This window comes from Betta splendens, chromosome 16, assembly GCF_900634795.4.
Source record: "Betta splendens chromosome 16, fBetSpl5.4, whole genome shotgun sequence".
Classification (NCBI taxonomy): Eukaryota; Metazoa; Chordata; class Actinopteri; order Anabantiformes; family Osphronemidae; genus Betta; species Betta splendens.
The window spans coordinates 16249474-16266997 of NC_040896.2; the positions used below are offsets into that span (position 1 = coordinate 16249474).

Here is a 17524-nt window from a genome sequence, read left to right on the forward strand (position 1 = left end):
ATCCTGCATCGCACACCAGCGTTTTAACAATTCAGCTCTCCTTTTCTTTAACTGTGTAAATATCAGACAAATGTTGTCTTTTCTGTCTAAACCTTTAGACTCTGTTGCCCTGTTCATTTTAGCCATAGGTACTGAACATGGGCAGCTTTGCTTTGGTTACTCCATGTTTTCACAATGGATCAGATTGGTCGGTGTGAATTAAGGTCATGGTTTGTCTGTCAGCAGTTCTTAAGAAATAGCAGGATACTGATTAATCATTACAGACAGTTTACAGCTTTAAGTCATGGAATGATGTTGGTGCTGTGAAATCGAAACAAACAACATTATCACTCCTGCTTATCAGACATAAAATAAGTTTATCATGTCTTTCCTTGTTAGTTGTACTGAATGTTGTTTATTGTCAACATTAGGACTGGGGAAAGCTTTAGTTACATGATTTCATCTCCAAAATCCTCTTCGACATGTTGATAACTACTGTACACTTTGTTCCCCTGTCAAGGGCAGTTCATTTTAGTAAGATGGAGAATGAAGTGGGACATAGTCTGTAGTTTAGTTTCATGTGGCCTGTCTTTAAACCCCAGAGTTCAACCTTGAAAATCGCCATCTCAAAAAATAAATAACTTTTTTTCATTACACAGTAAAAGCTAAACACACATTAATAGAATAGTACTTTGTTTAAATATGAAAATAACCAGGACTTTTTAACACAAGCTGACAGGTGCCAGATTTCTGTCTGTACATTTAATGTGCACGCCCATGGGTGCACTTGTACTGTAGTATATGGATCCCAGTGGCTCTCTCAGCACTTCTAGGGTTGGTTGTGTTTGGACAAGTACAGTGTGACTATGTGGAGATAAAATGGACACCTGCCACTAAGGTTGCAAGTATGAGCTTGTCATCTCTGTTTTCAACTACTGTAAGATGGTAAAGTGGAGCAAACATGTTTTTAGAGCTGATAATTACTTGAATCATTGAATCGGTTTCTAATCCATTCACATTCTTTCTGGTAGTTTTTTTTTTTTAAATCAACTGTCACTTTCATTTAAAGTCCTATTGCCTCTCTCCCTGAATGTGCAGGCCACAGGCATTCAGGTTTCCCCATGAGGTGTGATATTGCTAAGCCATTACAAGATAAACGCATTCTTACGCTGCCTGTTCTAAAAAACACAGGCTATTGTGTCTTTGTTCAGTCTTGTAATAACCCGATATAGCAGTAATTTATGTTATCCATCCTACCTGTCTGAACCTGTTTGGCATTTTAATTGACCACAAAAATGCTCCAGTAGCAAAGTTTTCTTAGTTGGAGCAGTGAGCACTGTAACCAAACTACAGTTTCCTCTGCCTGTAAACTGTATATGTTGAAATCAACAGTGGCTGTTTCAGTGAATGAGAGTATGAAAATTGTTCCAGTCCTCATAGTGGTTGAAATTGCTCCATATTTGGCACCACTCATCTAGTTGTGACAAAGTTGTTGTTCTATATCCGTATAACCTTATGTACTGCCTTTCTTCCAGCCATTTTATAACCTCTCCAATTTACATCAGTGCTGCACTCCCTTATGGAATAGTTTAGTTCCCCTGGGATCCATGTGTGACCACACTGAGTTTAGCACCCAAAATAAACCTCCAATGATGAGATGCGAATACATCAGAACTGACTGAAGGGCCATTTGTATTTGTTTGAAAGTAAAGGGTCCCTGGAAAAAAGTCAGCTCGCCAACTTTGAAAGACGTTACATGCATGATGTTCTTTCTCTTTTATTTCTTTCCTTCGCTTGTTCAGTAGTAATCCCAAATGTCCCTAATGATTTACCTTCTATCATTTCCAGTCATCTGGCAATGCACTTAGTGCCGTGGCTAAAGTGAGGCAGAAGCTGTCACAAATGTTATCTGTTATCTATGCCTGTCACTATTACAGGCACAGATAACATAGTCACCCCTTTGAACTTTTCAGGCTTTATAGTTGATGCTTCAAAAACAATAAAGGCTTGATTTACAGTTAACACATGAATGGAGCTGACAGTTCTGTGTGTGTGTGTGTGTGTGTGTGTGTGTGTGTGTGTGTGTGTGTGTGTGTGTGTGTGTGTGTGTGTGTGTGTGTGTGTGTGTGTGTGTGTGTGTGTGTGTGTGTGTGTGTGTGTGTGTGTGTGTGTGTGTGTGTGTGTGTGTGTGTGTGAGAGAGAGAGAGTGAGATTGCAGTTGGTTTTTTCAATTAGATCTCTCTTTTAGTGATATTGGGTTATATAATAACTTACTTACTTTTTACTACTTAAATTAGTCTGCATCCGGCTGCTTTAATCAAAGCCAGTGAACCAGTTAGAGTTTAAAATGAGAGAAGACTAAATATAGACATTAGATACATGAATTCTGCTTTTACAATTTTATAATTTCTCAGTTTTCCTGTATATTTATTAGATGTCATAGTGATTTGCTGAATTGTTTTGACCTGCCTATTTGCACCTCCACCTAACGCTTCAATGGTCTTCTTAACCAAACTCAGTCAACCCATACTTAAGTCTACTTCTGTGTGTATAATTCTGTGTGTGTGTGTGTGTGTGTGTGTGTGCACTGCCATGGACAGACCCTCATACAAAAGGAAAAAATCAAACCTCCCTTTCTTCTCCCAGTTCATGCTTTGGCATCTGTTGCATAGCACCATTATATCCTGAGCTAACCCACTGTCTCAATGCCCTCTCTGAGAGGGCTCTGTCCTCATTTCCAGCGTCAGTCCAAGACCAGTCTGACCATGTACATTTCCTCTGCTCCAGTCCGACCTCGATTACGTCCCTTTGACGAGCGCAATGCTTCTTAATACACCCTCTGTTCTCTTCTGCTTATACTGACCCCATCCTGGGAACCTTACAAACCAGTGAAACCATTTAACATAGTTAACAGGTTATATATACAGACTCTCAAACTCAAATTTGCGCACCCTCCCATGCAAAGTGCACACGGATTCATATAGAATAGAACGCACAAAGATATCACTGCCTCTCTGGCTCACAGACAATAGGTGTCTCAGGCTGATTTATTACTGCTTTTGAGATATCTCAAAGACCGCTGCTATTTGAGAATTTATGGGTCTTTTGTGACGTCTCCGTAGAGTTGGTTGCTTTGCCATTTATTTTCTCCTACAAAGCACACTGACGTAGAAAATACTACACAAAATGTTCTTTGAAAGCTCCACATACAGCCATCTGCTTTAATGCAGACATCTGCCTCTTGACATCTCAAACGCTAGTTTAAATTCAGAGATTGACTCCACACAGCCCACTCACAGAAAGAGGGACTGCTTCTGTGTAAGTGTGACGGGGAAAAAAGAGAGATTGGTTATAGTTTTAAGACCCAGGTAGAGTCAGGGAATTATGCGTGGAATATCGTGTGTCTGCACACGTGTTTGTGGGTGTTGTCTGTCCTGTTTGCTCTTCGTTTCTGTTTAAACATGAACCTGCTTAGACCAGTGCTCTTTGGCTACAACATGTGACATGAATGCAAAGCCAAATTCAAAGCAACCATTTCTCTGACAAATGGACTTGAGGATACAGCCATTTCAAGGTGGTAGATGTTGACCCAAGAGCCTATCTTTCCATATTCTGTTCATACATAACAAGGTTAGTTGATGTAGGGCATCAGATATATTAGTGCCACACAGACAAAATCAACCAGAAGACTCAGTGTTTGTCTTCCTAGTACTGTTGTATGTGTAATCCGATCACAGTCAGGATGTCAGCCCATGATTATATAGTTTTACAGTGGTAGGTAGGTAAATATATAAATAAATAAGTCACCATGGTCATATCTGCTGTATATACTGTAGGCTGTACTATATAACATACAATTCTCCTAGTTTTGCTCTTTACTTGTTCTTAGTCTAGTCTATGATCTGAGTTTTCTCCTGGGGGGGTATCTGTGTGTGTGTTTGTGTCTACTTCTTTACTGTGTTTACCTTGAAGCACTGGTTTATGTGTGAATTTATGCCTTGCCTATAAGTTGTCAAAGTGTCTCTGTGTGTAATTTTGGTTTTATTTTCTGTCACACCCAAGACCACATACATCCCAGCGCCCAGGCCCCGACCCAACAAAGCCTGGCCTTGTTTTATAGTGCACCGCACACACAGGCACATGCTGGATTTCCTATGGGTGGTTAAGCTCTTCCTGATCCTGATTGTGTTCTTTTGCAGCACAATCATATAAGACCACCCTTTTATAGCTGTTTTTTATTGTGTATTTTGTCCTTACTTTGTCACCTTTCTTTATGGTTCTGTCCTGTCCTCTGCATCTACAGGACACCCTCACCTACTGTCTAGGGCTGTATAAACAGCCAGTGTGTGACAGCAACATTAAGCCATTTTATGTTCATCATCAGGAACTTCATGCTCAGTTGAAACTCACCTCAAGGACAAGGATTCAATGTAGTGGAGGCAGAGAGAGGAGAAAGAGACCTGGGGTGCATTAAGAGGGATGCATGTGTGCTCTGTTCCTCTAGTCGTTGACATGCCGTACTCGTAGTGCTGCATATTTGCACACGTTTACAATCATGGCAACACACATGCACAGTGGGATGCCATCACTGCTGATACCTTGTCCTTTGACCATCTGCTACCTTATTCAGTCCTCTGCTTTCACAATTAATATTGATTTATTCTAAAACATGCATACAGATATTGAAAATCTGGGTAAGCTATGCATTAAATCTATCTGCATGCATGTTATTATAATATTAAGCTAAAGGTTTTATTTTTAAAGAGAACGGTTTTGAGTGTTGGGGACTCAAGAGGCAAATCACACTGGGTTCTTGAAATAGAGTTAGTAGAAATGAGTTAATCATTGAGTACATGAAATAATGCAGCCATTGTACTGGTTGATGGATGGATAAATAAAGGTAAGTTCAGTGAGGGTGGCTCAGCCTCAGCAAGCTTTCAGTTACTTGACTGTTATCGTCCCTTAGACACTTCATAAAATTGTAGAATGAATGATGTGTTTGTTGTGTGTACGTGTGTGAGCGTGCAAATTGATGTGGGGTGACATTGGGACTCTTTGACAGTACGGGGGTCTCTGTACATACACCCATACATACGCTTGGAAAGACTCAGACACACACACACATGGCCGATGTAATCTGGTGGTCATTAGCGCAAACAGAGCAGTGTTGTGTTGTACTGACAAACAGTTGAGCTCTCTAGTGTGTCTCTGGTTTAAGTTATCACCACTATCTCCCAGACTACAGGCCTCTTAGTCTGTCTCCCTGTAGAGAAAGGAAAGGTCACAGGCAGAATTAAAAAACTGTGCAGAAGGTGAAAAGCCAAACTTTGAGGCAAAACACCTCTAAATTTATAAAGGAAACTGGAGTTTTACATAATATCCTCAGCTAAAATATTGATAGTTTAAATTGATAGATACAATAACTGTGTTGGGTTTTACAACATTCTAGTATCTGCAAGTTAAAGCTATATTTTTTTAGCATGGAAAACTGACTTAATTTCTAATATTTTTAATATTCGGAACACGACCTTGGTTTGTTCAGCTGTTGTGTTGTTTTCAGGTATTCCTGTAGAAAAGTGAGCCTTCAGTGTAAATGATTAACTGTGATACTCAAGTTTTTTCACGTTCTCATTATATGCTGAGACTGAGCCGGTGTTTTCACCATGCAGTTTCTCATTTGTGCAGTAAACTGTATAAACCTTTCAACAATAGTTTTAGGTTGTTTTGCTTTCATGGATTGATTGGTGGGTTTTATTAGTTGTTACTAGTACTTATCAAATAGGAATGGCTTTCGGCAAGCAAAAAAGCAAGGCATTTAGTTTAGTCATAGAGGTCCCAGTAAATTCTTTTGGTCTGTCTGTGGCATGTGTAGGATCAAAAAAGGAAGATTACAGGAAACTAGGCCACCAAGGTCCAGAAAAGGGGAAGTGGTCTCTGGGGTAGAGACCATTTTGTTCAGACTCTCTCATTTGCAGGCACCTGCCCTCTATGATAAACTGGGCCTGTACAAATCATATTCTGATTACTGAGGAACAATGTTGCACTTGTGTTAAAATATTCAAATGAAGTTGGGTGTGTAATTGTTTGGTTAGAAAGGAAAGATCAACCTGCTCCTTGGGTGACCCCTTGACCTCTCCTGCACTTTGCACACTGGAAAGGCACGTGACTGAACATGACATGTTTCTTCCCATGGGAAACTCTTCTTTGATGTATTTTTGTCTTGACTTTGACCGTGCATTGAACTGACCAGCAGCTGCATGACGGGATTATTTCAGATACCGCGTTAATACTATAGTGTTACTTACAAAGAAACTAGTACAGAGGACAGACGGGCAATTAAACTGAACATGACTTCACACCTTATCAGAAACAGGGTAGAAATACAAAGAAATCACAATAATACAGTAGGATATGGGGGCTGGGGGTGGGGGAAAATCCTCCATTACCTAAATTTGCAATCTGCAGCTACAATCAGCATACAGTATGCAGACATAACATACAGTACAGTATTATTGAAAGTATGGTAAACCAGTTAGTGCGTTAGTCAGTGTTGGGTCACACTACCAGCTGGTCTCCAGGCAGACGTCTCAGCCTGTTTCATTTCTTTGTCCAAAATATTCATTTTAATCATCATCAGGCAACTGGGATTTATTATTTCAGTATTTTTTTCAAAATTCTAACATTTTAATGCATCATAATACACATAGGAAAGAAGACATTGTGCAAGGTATTAAACAACTTGCGTGGCTCATCCTAGTGTGGAGGGAAAAATATGGCGCCTTTTTGTATTTATGTGTAATGCAGTGTGTTATTTTAGTTGGTTTCTGTCCATAGCTTTAATATCCATTATGAGAGACTACAACTGTGAAAGAGGGAAAGAATAACAGGGCAGAGAGGTAGAGATACAGTAGCTCAGCATTCAAATGGAAATGAGGGAAACAGAGAGCAGCGTCTGTGTCTGTCATCTTTTAGGAGACCCCACTTTGCAATATCACTTAGAGGTGAAATACTCTCCCTCCCAAACTGCCATCTGCACTCTCCCCTCTTCTCCCCACGGTAGTAAAAACAGAGACAAAGCAGTGGCAATAGATAAGAGAGAGGAGAAAGCAAAAAGAAGCGGAGGGGTAGGCAGGGCCTTTAATGCACATACTGTACAGTACAGTAGGGGAGGAGAAACACAGGCTCTGATGGTAGACGGGAGCCAGGTGAAGAAGAAAGGGGTAATGGGAGTCCTGTGCATTACTAGAGTAGTCATATTGCTTCTCTCTGCATTCTCTCTGCAATTGGCCAAGTTTCACTTTACTGGTCTTTGGTTTTGCTGTGAACAGGAGTTGTGAATATCTCCTATAAATTGCAGTTCACTGCATTCACTAGATTGTTTTTGTCCTTGGTAATGAATATAGTAATTAAGCCTCACATCCAGCTGCTGTTGCTTATAATGATGCAGATGTCAGCCTGTAGTTCTGTTGGTGCCTCATTTAACCACTGGCAAAAGGCAGTATGGGATTACAGATGGGTATAATCCTCTTGGTCTTCCTTTTATGAGCTTGGTGATTCATTGAACCTGATCATTTGTTTGGAATGAGGAGTTTATTACAAAATGTACTAGTTAGCTCTGCACCCCATATTACTACACTGTATCGTGGACTTAGACAGGTTTGAGAATGCAAAAGTGCAATACCAGTGCTGATGTAGCAAATGCAGTGTATGTTGTTTGTTTAAGCACCTTTTTTGTGAAGTTGAAGGTTTTGCTTATCCGTGATATTTACACTATCTACAGTACAGATTAACTGTAGATATGATGGACTAATTAACTACTTGGACTAATTGCTTGGTCAAAGTTATATTTAAAATGCAAACTATATATATGGATAGATTTCAGTTTTGCTCTTGCTGTAAAAGTGCCTAGAAACAAACTGCAATTTGTTTACAGTTGCGTGAATTGTTATTGTTATTTCTGAACCGCTGGCAAGTCGGGTCCTGTCTGGGAGCTGTAGTGAGTTGTGTGTCGGCACTGGCCCCACTGCGGCAGGCGTGTAGGCGTGTGTGCGTCCAATCTTTCACACGTCTGCATGTGTTACAGACAAATGCAGTCAGACCTGCTGACTGTGTGTTTTGTGTCTGTAGATGGACAGGGCACGATAGACACGCTGACTGTTGTTAAGTAGCTGTTGGTGAGTGAAGAAATTCGTGTTTCAAGTGAAGCCAAACAAGCTCATAGATTAGACAATACAGTTCACTCTCAACATTCTTGCTTGCAAACTGTGTAAGTCCATCTATTATATTATCACCTCCTCCTATATTTTTTTCCAGCTTCATCGGGCCCCAGAATTATTAACATTTCTCACAATGAGCCACTTGGTTTCTCATTTTTATCCTGTTGTGTATGTTCAATAGACTCTGACAGAGTAGACTAATAAATCAGTGAATGAAATGCTGGCTGTAGCCGTGCTATGTGGGTGGCTCCATCTGGGCATGCAAACTGCCCAGCGAGGACCGCGTGTATGTCGTCATCTGTCGTAATCTGTGAAGTGGGTAGGATGAAACAGGTAGGTTACAGCACATTTCAAAATTAGTATCATAGGCACATATTAACCAGTTGGCTGTGTAGGGGTCTGTATAATGACATACAGTTGTAGACTTACTGTACAACATGGTCTAACAAAATCAGCATACATTATACACAAGTCACCCTCAGCAGCATCACATGAACAGCTGAGCTAGAATGAATAGAAGTTGTCTTTTAAACAATAATGACATTAATATTTGGTTACATAAGCGTTCATAGGGAAAGCTGCATGTTTAAATTTAGTTGTGGCCGTAGCCGTGGTGATTTCTGCAGCTCTCTAATTAGTGAACAGATCGCTTTACCTCTGTTCAGCTGGAGTGTACGGTTGTGTGTGCATGCAGCTGGCCTCCAGCCTCTTATCAGCGTAACCACTGGCCCATGGTTAAAAGCAGCCATCTGGTGTTTGGTTTTAGCTTCTCCAGCCTTCGTGTCAAAACTACCCGGGTCAAATTTTCATTTCTCTTTCCAACTTTTTATTTTATTGTGTCAGTGTATGTCAGGATTATTGTAGAGGATTTTTAAACATTTCTTACCATCCCTTCTTTCCTGTCTCTTCCTTCATACATTAAATCAGTCCTTCTGCTTTCTACATATCAGGTTAACATCAGTCCCCTAATGAGAGGCTGAGGCCTGCATAAGGATTAAACCTCCTTAGTGTTTACCAAATGCTTTCTTTAGTGGGTTTACCAGTGAACTTATTATTTTTAGACAGGTCACACTCGGGTCTGCAATTTCTTATATGCTTTCATAACCTGTTTGCCAGATGGTTATTAAGCACTGGTGTAATAAAATTTAATTTCAATTATGCTGTGGGCCCCAGGCTTCAAGGAGGGGCCCTGTAGTGTCATCTTGTGCTCATAATACATCCTAATATATCAAAGCCATTATTATCCCATAACAATCAACTCAACTGTATGTAACATAGGTTGTCCTTTTTAAAGACATCACAGTGGTAGCTCAGTCACCCACCACGCACGGTTCTATAGCCACATTTTACATTTGCTTTCTAGGAATTTTCTACCAGTGGCTGAAAAAAATGGACCTTACAGTGTTTGTGTGTCTGCGTGTGTTTTGTGTTAGTGGTGGAGGGATAATAACAGCCCTCCGAAACAAGAGTGTCACCCAGTTTCTTTCTACTGACAGCCAGTTATGCCACTACACACACACCCACCCAAGCTCCACGTACACAACAGCAGCACTTTAGCGTAGTAGAACATCACTTCGTGCGTGCGTGCGTGTGAGACAGCTGTAGCTGCCAATACAGCTATTTCTATTCCAGGGGTCAGTGTGCTAGACAGACTAGAGACTTCAGCCTAAGAGCACGATATTGTATCCACAGCATTCTAACACGTCTGACTGCAAGTAATGTGAATTCATATTAGGGGATAAATAAATAGATTTAATCAGTTGAATTAAGTTGCATTAAAATATAGAAATCTTCAAATAACCTAAAAGAAATAAATCTGGCATGTATGCGGATTGGCAGGCAATAAAATATAAAAGTAAGATAGTTGCCCGCTGTATTTCGTTGGAATGGGCATTAGGTTGGAGTTCATGTGTATTGAAAGCTTCCCAGAGATTGTGAGCTGCAGTCACTTTTCATGGCAGAAAACACAAGGGTCCTAACCCAGTTGCATACACACACATACTGTATGTATACAGTTTCCAGGGCAACTGGCAGTGGCCACTTTGATTAGCTACCTGCTGTGAGAAGGAGAAAGGGGGGAAACAGCAGGAGACACTGGGTTCATATTGTATGGCCGCATTTCCAATTCCCCCTCTTCTCCCCATAAAGGGTCACAGGGCCGAGCTGGAGCCTCTGTGAGAGTAGATTGACCTACAAAGGAAAATTAGTAATGTACAGTAAGTAGAGCTGACGTCCACAAAACAGTATCTTCTACCTGCTCTTTCTTTTCTGGTTGATGTGGCTGATCAATAAGCGGAGACAAAGTTCCTGTGTGGTTTGGGTTTTCTTGAATTTTCTGGTGTGAAAAGGAACCGAACTATGAGGAACAAGCTACATTAATTGAATGAATAAAAAGCTGAAACCAAGCAGTTTTGTTGAAGGCATGGCCATGGATTACTCTCTGTTTTACTGGGGCCTCTGTGGCATGTGTCAACCACTCCCTCCAAAATAACAAGCTGTCATAGTAAAGCAGAGATGGGCAGATGGATGGATAGGATGACAAAAGAATGAGCGTACAGTAATGGTGTTGTGTAACCAAAGTTTTTTTTCATGGCATGTAGTGAATTGGCAGGAGGAACCTATCGCTGGAAAATATACCGAAAAAAATAATCACATATCATCCAGAGTGAGTGACTCAGTGTGTTTCCCAGCATGTAGCAAGCACTGTAACATTCTGTTGTACAGAACGCGATGTCACAAGAACGGCACACAGATTCCTACGAGATCACGGTGCCCACGCTTCATTTCCACACACACACACACACACACACACACGCATGCGCAGCCATGGGCACAGACAGTGGTTCTTCAGTCCCACAGGGAAACCAAACGGTCACACTGAGCAGCCAGACAATGGTCCTGTCAGTCAACGTCACGTTCCTTAGCTGGCCAGCCTGCAGGCTTCCAGACTAGTTGGCCTCTTTGAAGGAAAACAACACCAGCCTCAAGCACATTCTCCACTTCACTTCCATCGTCCCATCGCTGCTTCTGATATGAATGTGTGTTTCTTACTGGTTTCCACAGCGCACTAATTGCTAATGATTCTTCATGATTGAAGACAAGCCAGAAATGTGATACTGATATTTTGATGTATTTGCAAAGCTTTTCTACACTGTAAATTTACAGCTAGCAAACGTTTGGTGCTGTGGTTTCACACATGAATTTAACCAGTTGCTGTAATGAACAGACTTAGTTTAAAATAAACCAGATATTAAGCAGTTAAGCAGCTGGAAACGTCCTCTGTCATGACAGGGTTTAAGTTAAAATGTTTATCCTCTATCAGTGTGCCGTGATTCTTCCTTTCTGACTTTTTGACTCCAGCCCCCTCCTCATTGTCTAAATATTTACTGACTCACATATCATTCAAAGAACATTTCGATGTGGAAAGATTAAGCCTCATTTAATTATTATTTTCTACTGAGCAATTAAACTCATATGTGTCAAAAACCTTTTCATAAATAACTCTGTTATTATCGTTCAGGTGGGACCAGAGACATTGGATCAGCGTTGACCAGGATGTGCATGAGACACCGCAGCATAGAGGCTAAACTCAAGCATTTCTCCATGTAAGTAACAGTAAACAGTATGTTTAAAGGGACTTTTAGTCTGATGTTTGGAGCATATTGGGTGGGCAAGATGATAGTGGCCTTATTTCATAGAATGTCTTCAATGTCCCAGTGAAGTCACACACATCACATTGTATTCCCCCACACAGACAATGGGCTCTCTAATTTCGAGGAGCTTCCTCTTCCACTGACACACAGTTTGGAAAAATGTCTGCAAGCGCGGGAAGTCTAATTTTAGTTCCACGCATCAGACTGCAGCTGTCCACAACTCGCTGTCTCCTAAACACACACAAGCACGTCTTGGTAGATGGGCACAGTTGGGTAATGATTGACAGACGTGACTGCACAAGCTTCATAATTCCTCCTACTGTACGATGCAGTCAGACATAAACAGCCCCCACCCCCCGCTTTGTCTCTCTGTTAATGAGTGACAGGCGAGACCAAACACTACAGACGGAACAGCAAACCTGATGTAGTGGTTTTTATGCCAAGCAGTCTGTCTGCAATTTTAACCGTCTGATCACTTTTTATGTGTAACAACCTACATTATTCAGGCCAATTAATTAAAAGCAAAACTCAAAACTTTAACATTTTGGGGAAAAAAAGAGAGAGCTGAAACATTGAAATGAGGTTCAGATGAGGTTGGTGAAAATCTACCTACAAATGGTTTAGATGAAGTAAAGAAAGAAGACATAACTTGTTTACGCAGGGAGTTTCTGGAGGATCTAATCAACCCTCTACAGGAACAGATGGAGGAGTGGAAAAGAGGAGTAAATGCTCTGGACAAGGATCATGCAAAGGGTAGGTTAATCAAACACAAGATCATAAATATTCTTATCTAGAAATGAGGTTAACATCAAGACACGTGTTGAGTATTTGATTTAAAAAAAAATGCACTAGTGTTATTTCATGCATTCTTTCACACAGTTGATTCTCTTTCCTTTGTCAATCTGAACCAGAGTATAAACGGGCTCGGCAGGAGATTAAGAAAAAGTCCTCAGATACCCTGAAACTTCAAAAGAAGGCAAAGAAAGGTAAGAACAAATACCCCGAGGCATTTTCACTTAAAATGTAGTACACTGCCATGTGTGGTTAATCTGCTAATGATGGACGTCTTGCTTTAATAATCTGGTACCCACAAACTAGCAATAATGTTCCCACAGAGAATAAAAACCAGACCACCTTCACACTCCACAGCAGTTTATGCTCTGTGTAGGCACAAAGATGGCTTAGAGACTTTTCTCTCTTTCATTCAACAACATGGAACATTGAATTTGCTCACAAGTTAAAGAATTTGCTCGCACTTAGTTATTGGACAGTAAATAAGGAGATACTTTTGTTGCCCTTCATCAGTTTGCAGCTGGATTGAGAATCACGAAACTTGACTCCTAGGTCAATAAACACAAGTTATGAAGTGCTTGGACTCTTTGGATTTTAATATCTGCTTTCATTAGTGAGCTAATGCACACTAGCTGCTAAATTACCCAATTGAGTTAACGGTTTTACTGGCTTTAGTAGTATTTTAACTTATTTCATGTAGGCTGTGTGAGAATAAAGCCTTTGTCAACATTCAGGATGAAAAGAACTGTGATTACTGATGTCATAAAACATGTCTTAAAAAGAGGCCAGCGTTAGAAACAGCTTGTGAAAGAGCTCATCTTTTATTTCGAATAGGAAAATGGGAAATAGTCCAAATTGTGTACATAACTTTTATTGGACGGCAGTGATGTGTATATAGAAGTTCATCTGATTGTGATTCGAGCTGTGCATGTCTAGTTGGGCTAAACATTGCCTTACTTGGTAACGCGATGGGTGAGTGCAGGGGCAGTTTCCCTCTGCAGTTTTCTTGGCTCAAGAACTTCATGCGCAATTATTTACCTAGAGAGGGGAAAAAAACTAAGCATAAAATTGGAATTAGAAAATTAGCTTCATGTAGAAAAGAACATTTCAGGTTTAAAGTCTAACATTTCTGAAACCAATAAGGGAACATACAAGTACAATAAATTAAGCTTGGTAAATCCAAGGTTTGATACAGTTGTATAGTGTGTGTGCCACTAATACTACTTATTAGAGTTTAATTATTCCCCTACAGCTGCCTGCATTGATCAGGATTGCTGTCATGCAGCTTTCTCTGTTTTGCTTGTTCAGCTAAATATTATCCTCGTTTGAAAGGGACTGTGTCGATAAATGTTTTTCTCACAATGCCATTAAATACACACAAGAATGTTTTTCCTCTCCCTGTCTCCATGATGCCGTTCTCTGCCTTATGCTGCACTGCAGCTGATAATGCCGGTAAGTCAGTGTGTGAAACGGACACCTGTCCGGGTGTTGTTTTCACTCCAGTGCTCAACCAAGAAGCTTGCTTGCATTGTGAAGACATCAAACATTGGTTTATTTATAGATATAATGTAAATCCATGTTAAGTCTTCACAATGGCCTAAAGTACAGTATGTTTGACAGTATATTAAAACAGGGTGCATAATATAAAATCTGTGGAATTCATAGTTCTGTACTGAAGTCTACAGAAACTCATTTGCTTGTTTTGTCTGTGGTCTCGTCAGCCTTCTCTCCTTCTGTCCTGCCTTGCTAAGTAGCAGAAGTACCATAATAAACAAGATGTTGTAGAAAAGGAAACTGGCTTGAGAACTAACAGAGAGACACAGTAGTTTGTTTTTTATCGTCTCTTGTGTGTTCACTGTAAATGTGGTCAGCTCTGGTACTTCTCTGTTCCTTTGCTCTGCTTGCACGCGGCTTTTTCCAGCAGGTCATCTAAAGTGGTGATGCAACCAAGCTGAATAAACCTGCAATAATGTACAATATAAAAAACAGCATCAGAAGACATATACTGTAGCGTTTAATGTTACATTTACAGTAATTAGCTTTGTAGACGTTTAAATATCAGACAGGTTTTGTTCATTCTATTATTAGAAGAGCTACAGTTCGTTCACCACATGTGAAAACCAACGGATCTCTATAAATGAAACATAAACATTTAAATCAAATTTAGGAATGTGAGACTTGTTTCAGTTGCACTGCTAAGAAAAGAGCAGTCTTCATTCTCACAGCAATGATGTGCCATCTGTCTGCTGGTTAAGCTGAACTGAACGTGGTGTTTGATATGTGTCTTGTGATGTTGTTTTTCCGACTGGAGACCTCAGTCTTGCTAAGAAACAAACTGTGACTGCAAACTAATGCGGTCATTGGTTTTGGGAAAGCTGGATAAGCTAATCTCGTTTGTGTGCACATGTATCTAAACATGTGCAGTCTGTGGACAATTTCAGCCCTCGCTGTAATAACGTTAGCTCAGCCACTGCTGGAACGGGACCTTGTCATGATTTGACACTTGGCTTTTTAGTCCAAGTCCAGTTTAGGTCCTAAAGGTGTAAGAATCAAGACAAGGAAAACATGCTTTTGACATTAAAAAAAATATTTCTAAGTTATTAAAAAACTACTTCCTACTTCTGTACAGCAGGTGTTCGATTAATCTAATGTCTAAAACTTTTAAACCTTGAATTGATTTCAGCTTAACCACTTTTTGTGATGATGATGTAAAACAAATCTAATTTTGCCTGGAAGGTATTGGCTTCCACAGTCTATTGACTGAAGTCATTAAAGAGTTCTTTCACATTCATGCAGATCTTTTTTCCAAATATAATATTACTCAATAAGTTAACTTTCAGTGAAAATCATTCCAGCCTAGGCTTGAAATCTCCCTCCTTTTGTTCCTTGTGTTTCTGCTCATTGTGGAGGCAGACATTGATTTAAAAATGATCTTATCCAGTTCCATTGTATTCTCTCATATCTATGTTCATTCTGTTTTGTCCATTTCTCCGTAGTATCAGCATTTGTGATGCTAGTGAATGCGTAATGATCAAAATCTCCAGTTGGTGCTGCCCTGTCATGTCAGAGGACATTACTAGTTGTTATGGTCATAAAGCAGTGAAAACATGTTATGTAACGAGAGGCTGGGTCGATGGCATCAGAGAGGAATGGACCAATGGTTTGTCCAGACGATAACACCTACACCCTTATGTTTTGCATTTGACGTGAATGATTTGCCTGTGTAACCCTCTGAGTCATGACACAGGGCCTCCCATCACGTGTCAACAAAGAGACGCCAGGTTATCTACCAGACACAGGAGCATACAGACAAACCACAGAGTTGCTTTTTGTGGGTTTAACCTTGATGTATCAAAGTCAAGACTCTATGCATGCAGGCTCGTAGTTAAAGTGCAGTGTGAGGGGGTAGCTGCTGTCTTTGTGGCCCACCCACCTTCCTGCCTCCACGGGGAAAGACTTGACTTCAGGGCATCCTCTTAACATCACACACACACCAGCCTATGCCCTTATATGAGCAGCACATGAAGACAGTGTTGAATATTATGTTTAACCTTGGGACTGGATAGCCTTGGAATATTCCAGTATTTACATAATGTCGGTTCACACAAACACACACACAAATAAACAGCACGAGGACCAGATGGTCTCGCAGATGCACTCTTGTCACTCAAGAAAGAGTACAAACAATCGTCCTTAGCCTGACGACAAACACCCTGGAATTTAAATTAAGGAGAGAAGAAGGAGAAATAGTTCTAAGCATGTTATCAGAATATAAGCAGCTCGTTTAGCTGGACGCCACACAACAAACGTAGCAGGGAGGAGAGTAGCCATTTATGTTGTGGTGAGCGGTGTATCTCTGACGCATTATCTACAAGATGTTAGTCAGTCAATGGCAACAAGACAGGGAAGTGATCGCAATCAGAACCCATGTCGCCAAACCTTTTTGTTTTGCTGCATTATCATGTTCCACTATCATCACATGCACGGAGCACATGCATTTGATTTGGGCAGTGAAAATAGAAGATTGGGAGAGTTGATTATTACATTTAGTGTAGGAGTAAAAAACAAATGTGTGTTTTATTCCTAGTTTTATTGTTACTGTAATAATGTGTCTCTTCCTGCGCGTTTGTGTCCACTTTATTCTCAAGGTCGAGGGGATATCCAGCCTCAGCTGGACAGCGCCATGCAGGATGTCAATGATAAATACATTCTGCTGGAGGAGACCGAGAAACAGGCCCTGAGGAAAGCTCTCATAGAGGAAAGGCAGAGGTTCTGCTGCTTCGTGTCACTGCTACAACCTGTTGTGGTGAGTAGAGCAGAGAAGGCTCCCTCTGACGTGTGGGCGCTGTATTATCACCAAGCAGAACCATCATTTACCATCTCTTTCATGTGACGTCTGCCATCTGAGTACTACGATCTCTTTAAGTGCATCTCTTCTTTGCTCTTATAGGATGAGGAGATTTCTTTGCTGGGGGAGGTCACCCACCTTCAGGCCATCTCTGAAGACCTCAAAGCGCTGACCTCTGACCCCCACAAGCTTCCCCCTGCTAGTGAACAGGTGAGGAAAAACATTGAAGATGCTGAGCAATTAAGCAGAGTATGAACGGTTGTGTTTGAAGCTACACTCCCTGTATGTGTTCAGGTGATCTCGGACCTGAAGGGCTCAGACTATGCTTGGTCATATCAGACACCACCCTCTTCACCCAGTACCACCACTATGTCTAGGAAGTCCAGCATGTGCAGGTACCCTTCCATATCTAATCACAAGGCTCGTGTGCACTTATACCCATTGTACCTCTAAATCCTTTCTGTAATCTGTGTTTAAACCCATCTGACCTATAGAAGGCATCAGTAGCTTTCAGTGGTCTTTGAAGAGAGCTTGTA

At 40.7% G+C, this 17524-nt stretch overlaps 1 protein-coding gene across 11 annotated transcripts in view; it reads left to right on the forward strand.

Annotated features, from left to right (window-relative positions):
• LOC114842653 (protein MTSS 1-like) overlaps positions 1-17524 on the forward strand; it is a 32198-nt gene that overhangs the window by 7505 nt on the left and 7169 nt on the right. For 9 of the 11 annotated variants that reach the window (XM_029128371.3, XM_029128369.3, XM_029128374.3 and 6 more), the window contains 7 exons: positions 11716-11800; positions 12510-12601; positions 12760-12834; positions 14081-14092; positions 16789-16946; positions 17091-17198; positions 17283-17383. In XM_029128371.3, coding sequence (XP_028984204.1) covers positions 11716-11800; positions 12510-12601; positions 12760-12834; positions 14081-14092; positions 16789-16946; positions 17091-17198; positions 17283-17383 — 631 coding nt within the window. The remainder of the gene's footprint in view (positions 1-11715; positions 11801-12509; positions 12602-12759; positions 12835-14080; positions 14093-16788; positions 16947-17090; positions 17199-17282; positions 17384-17524) is intronic. The other 2 variants (XM_029128370.3, XM_029128376.3) reach the window with 1 other exon arrangement.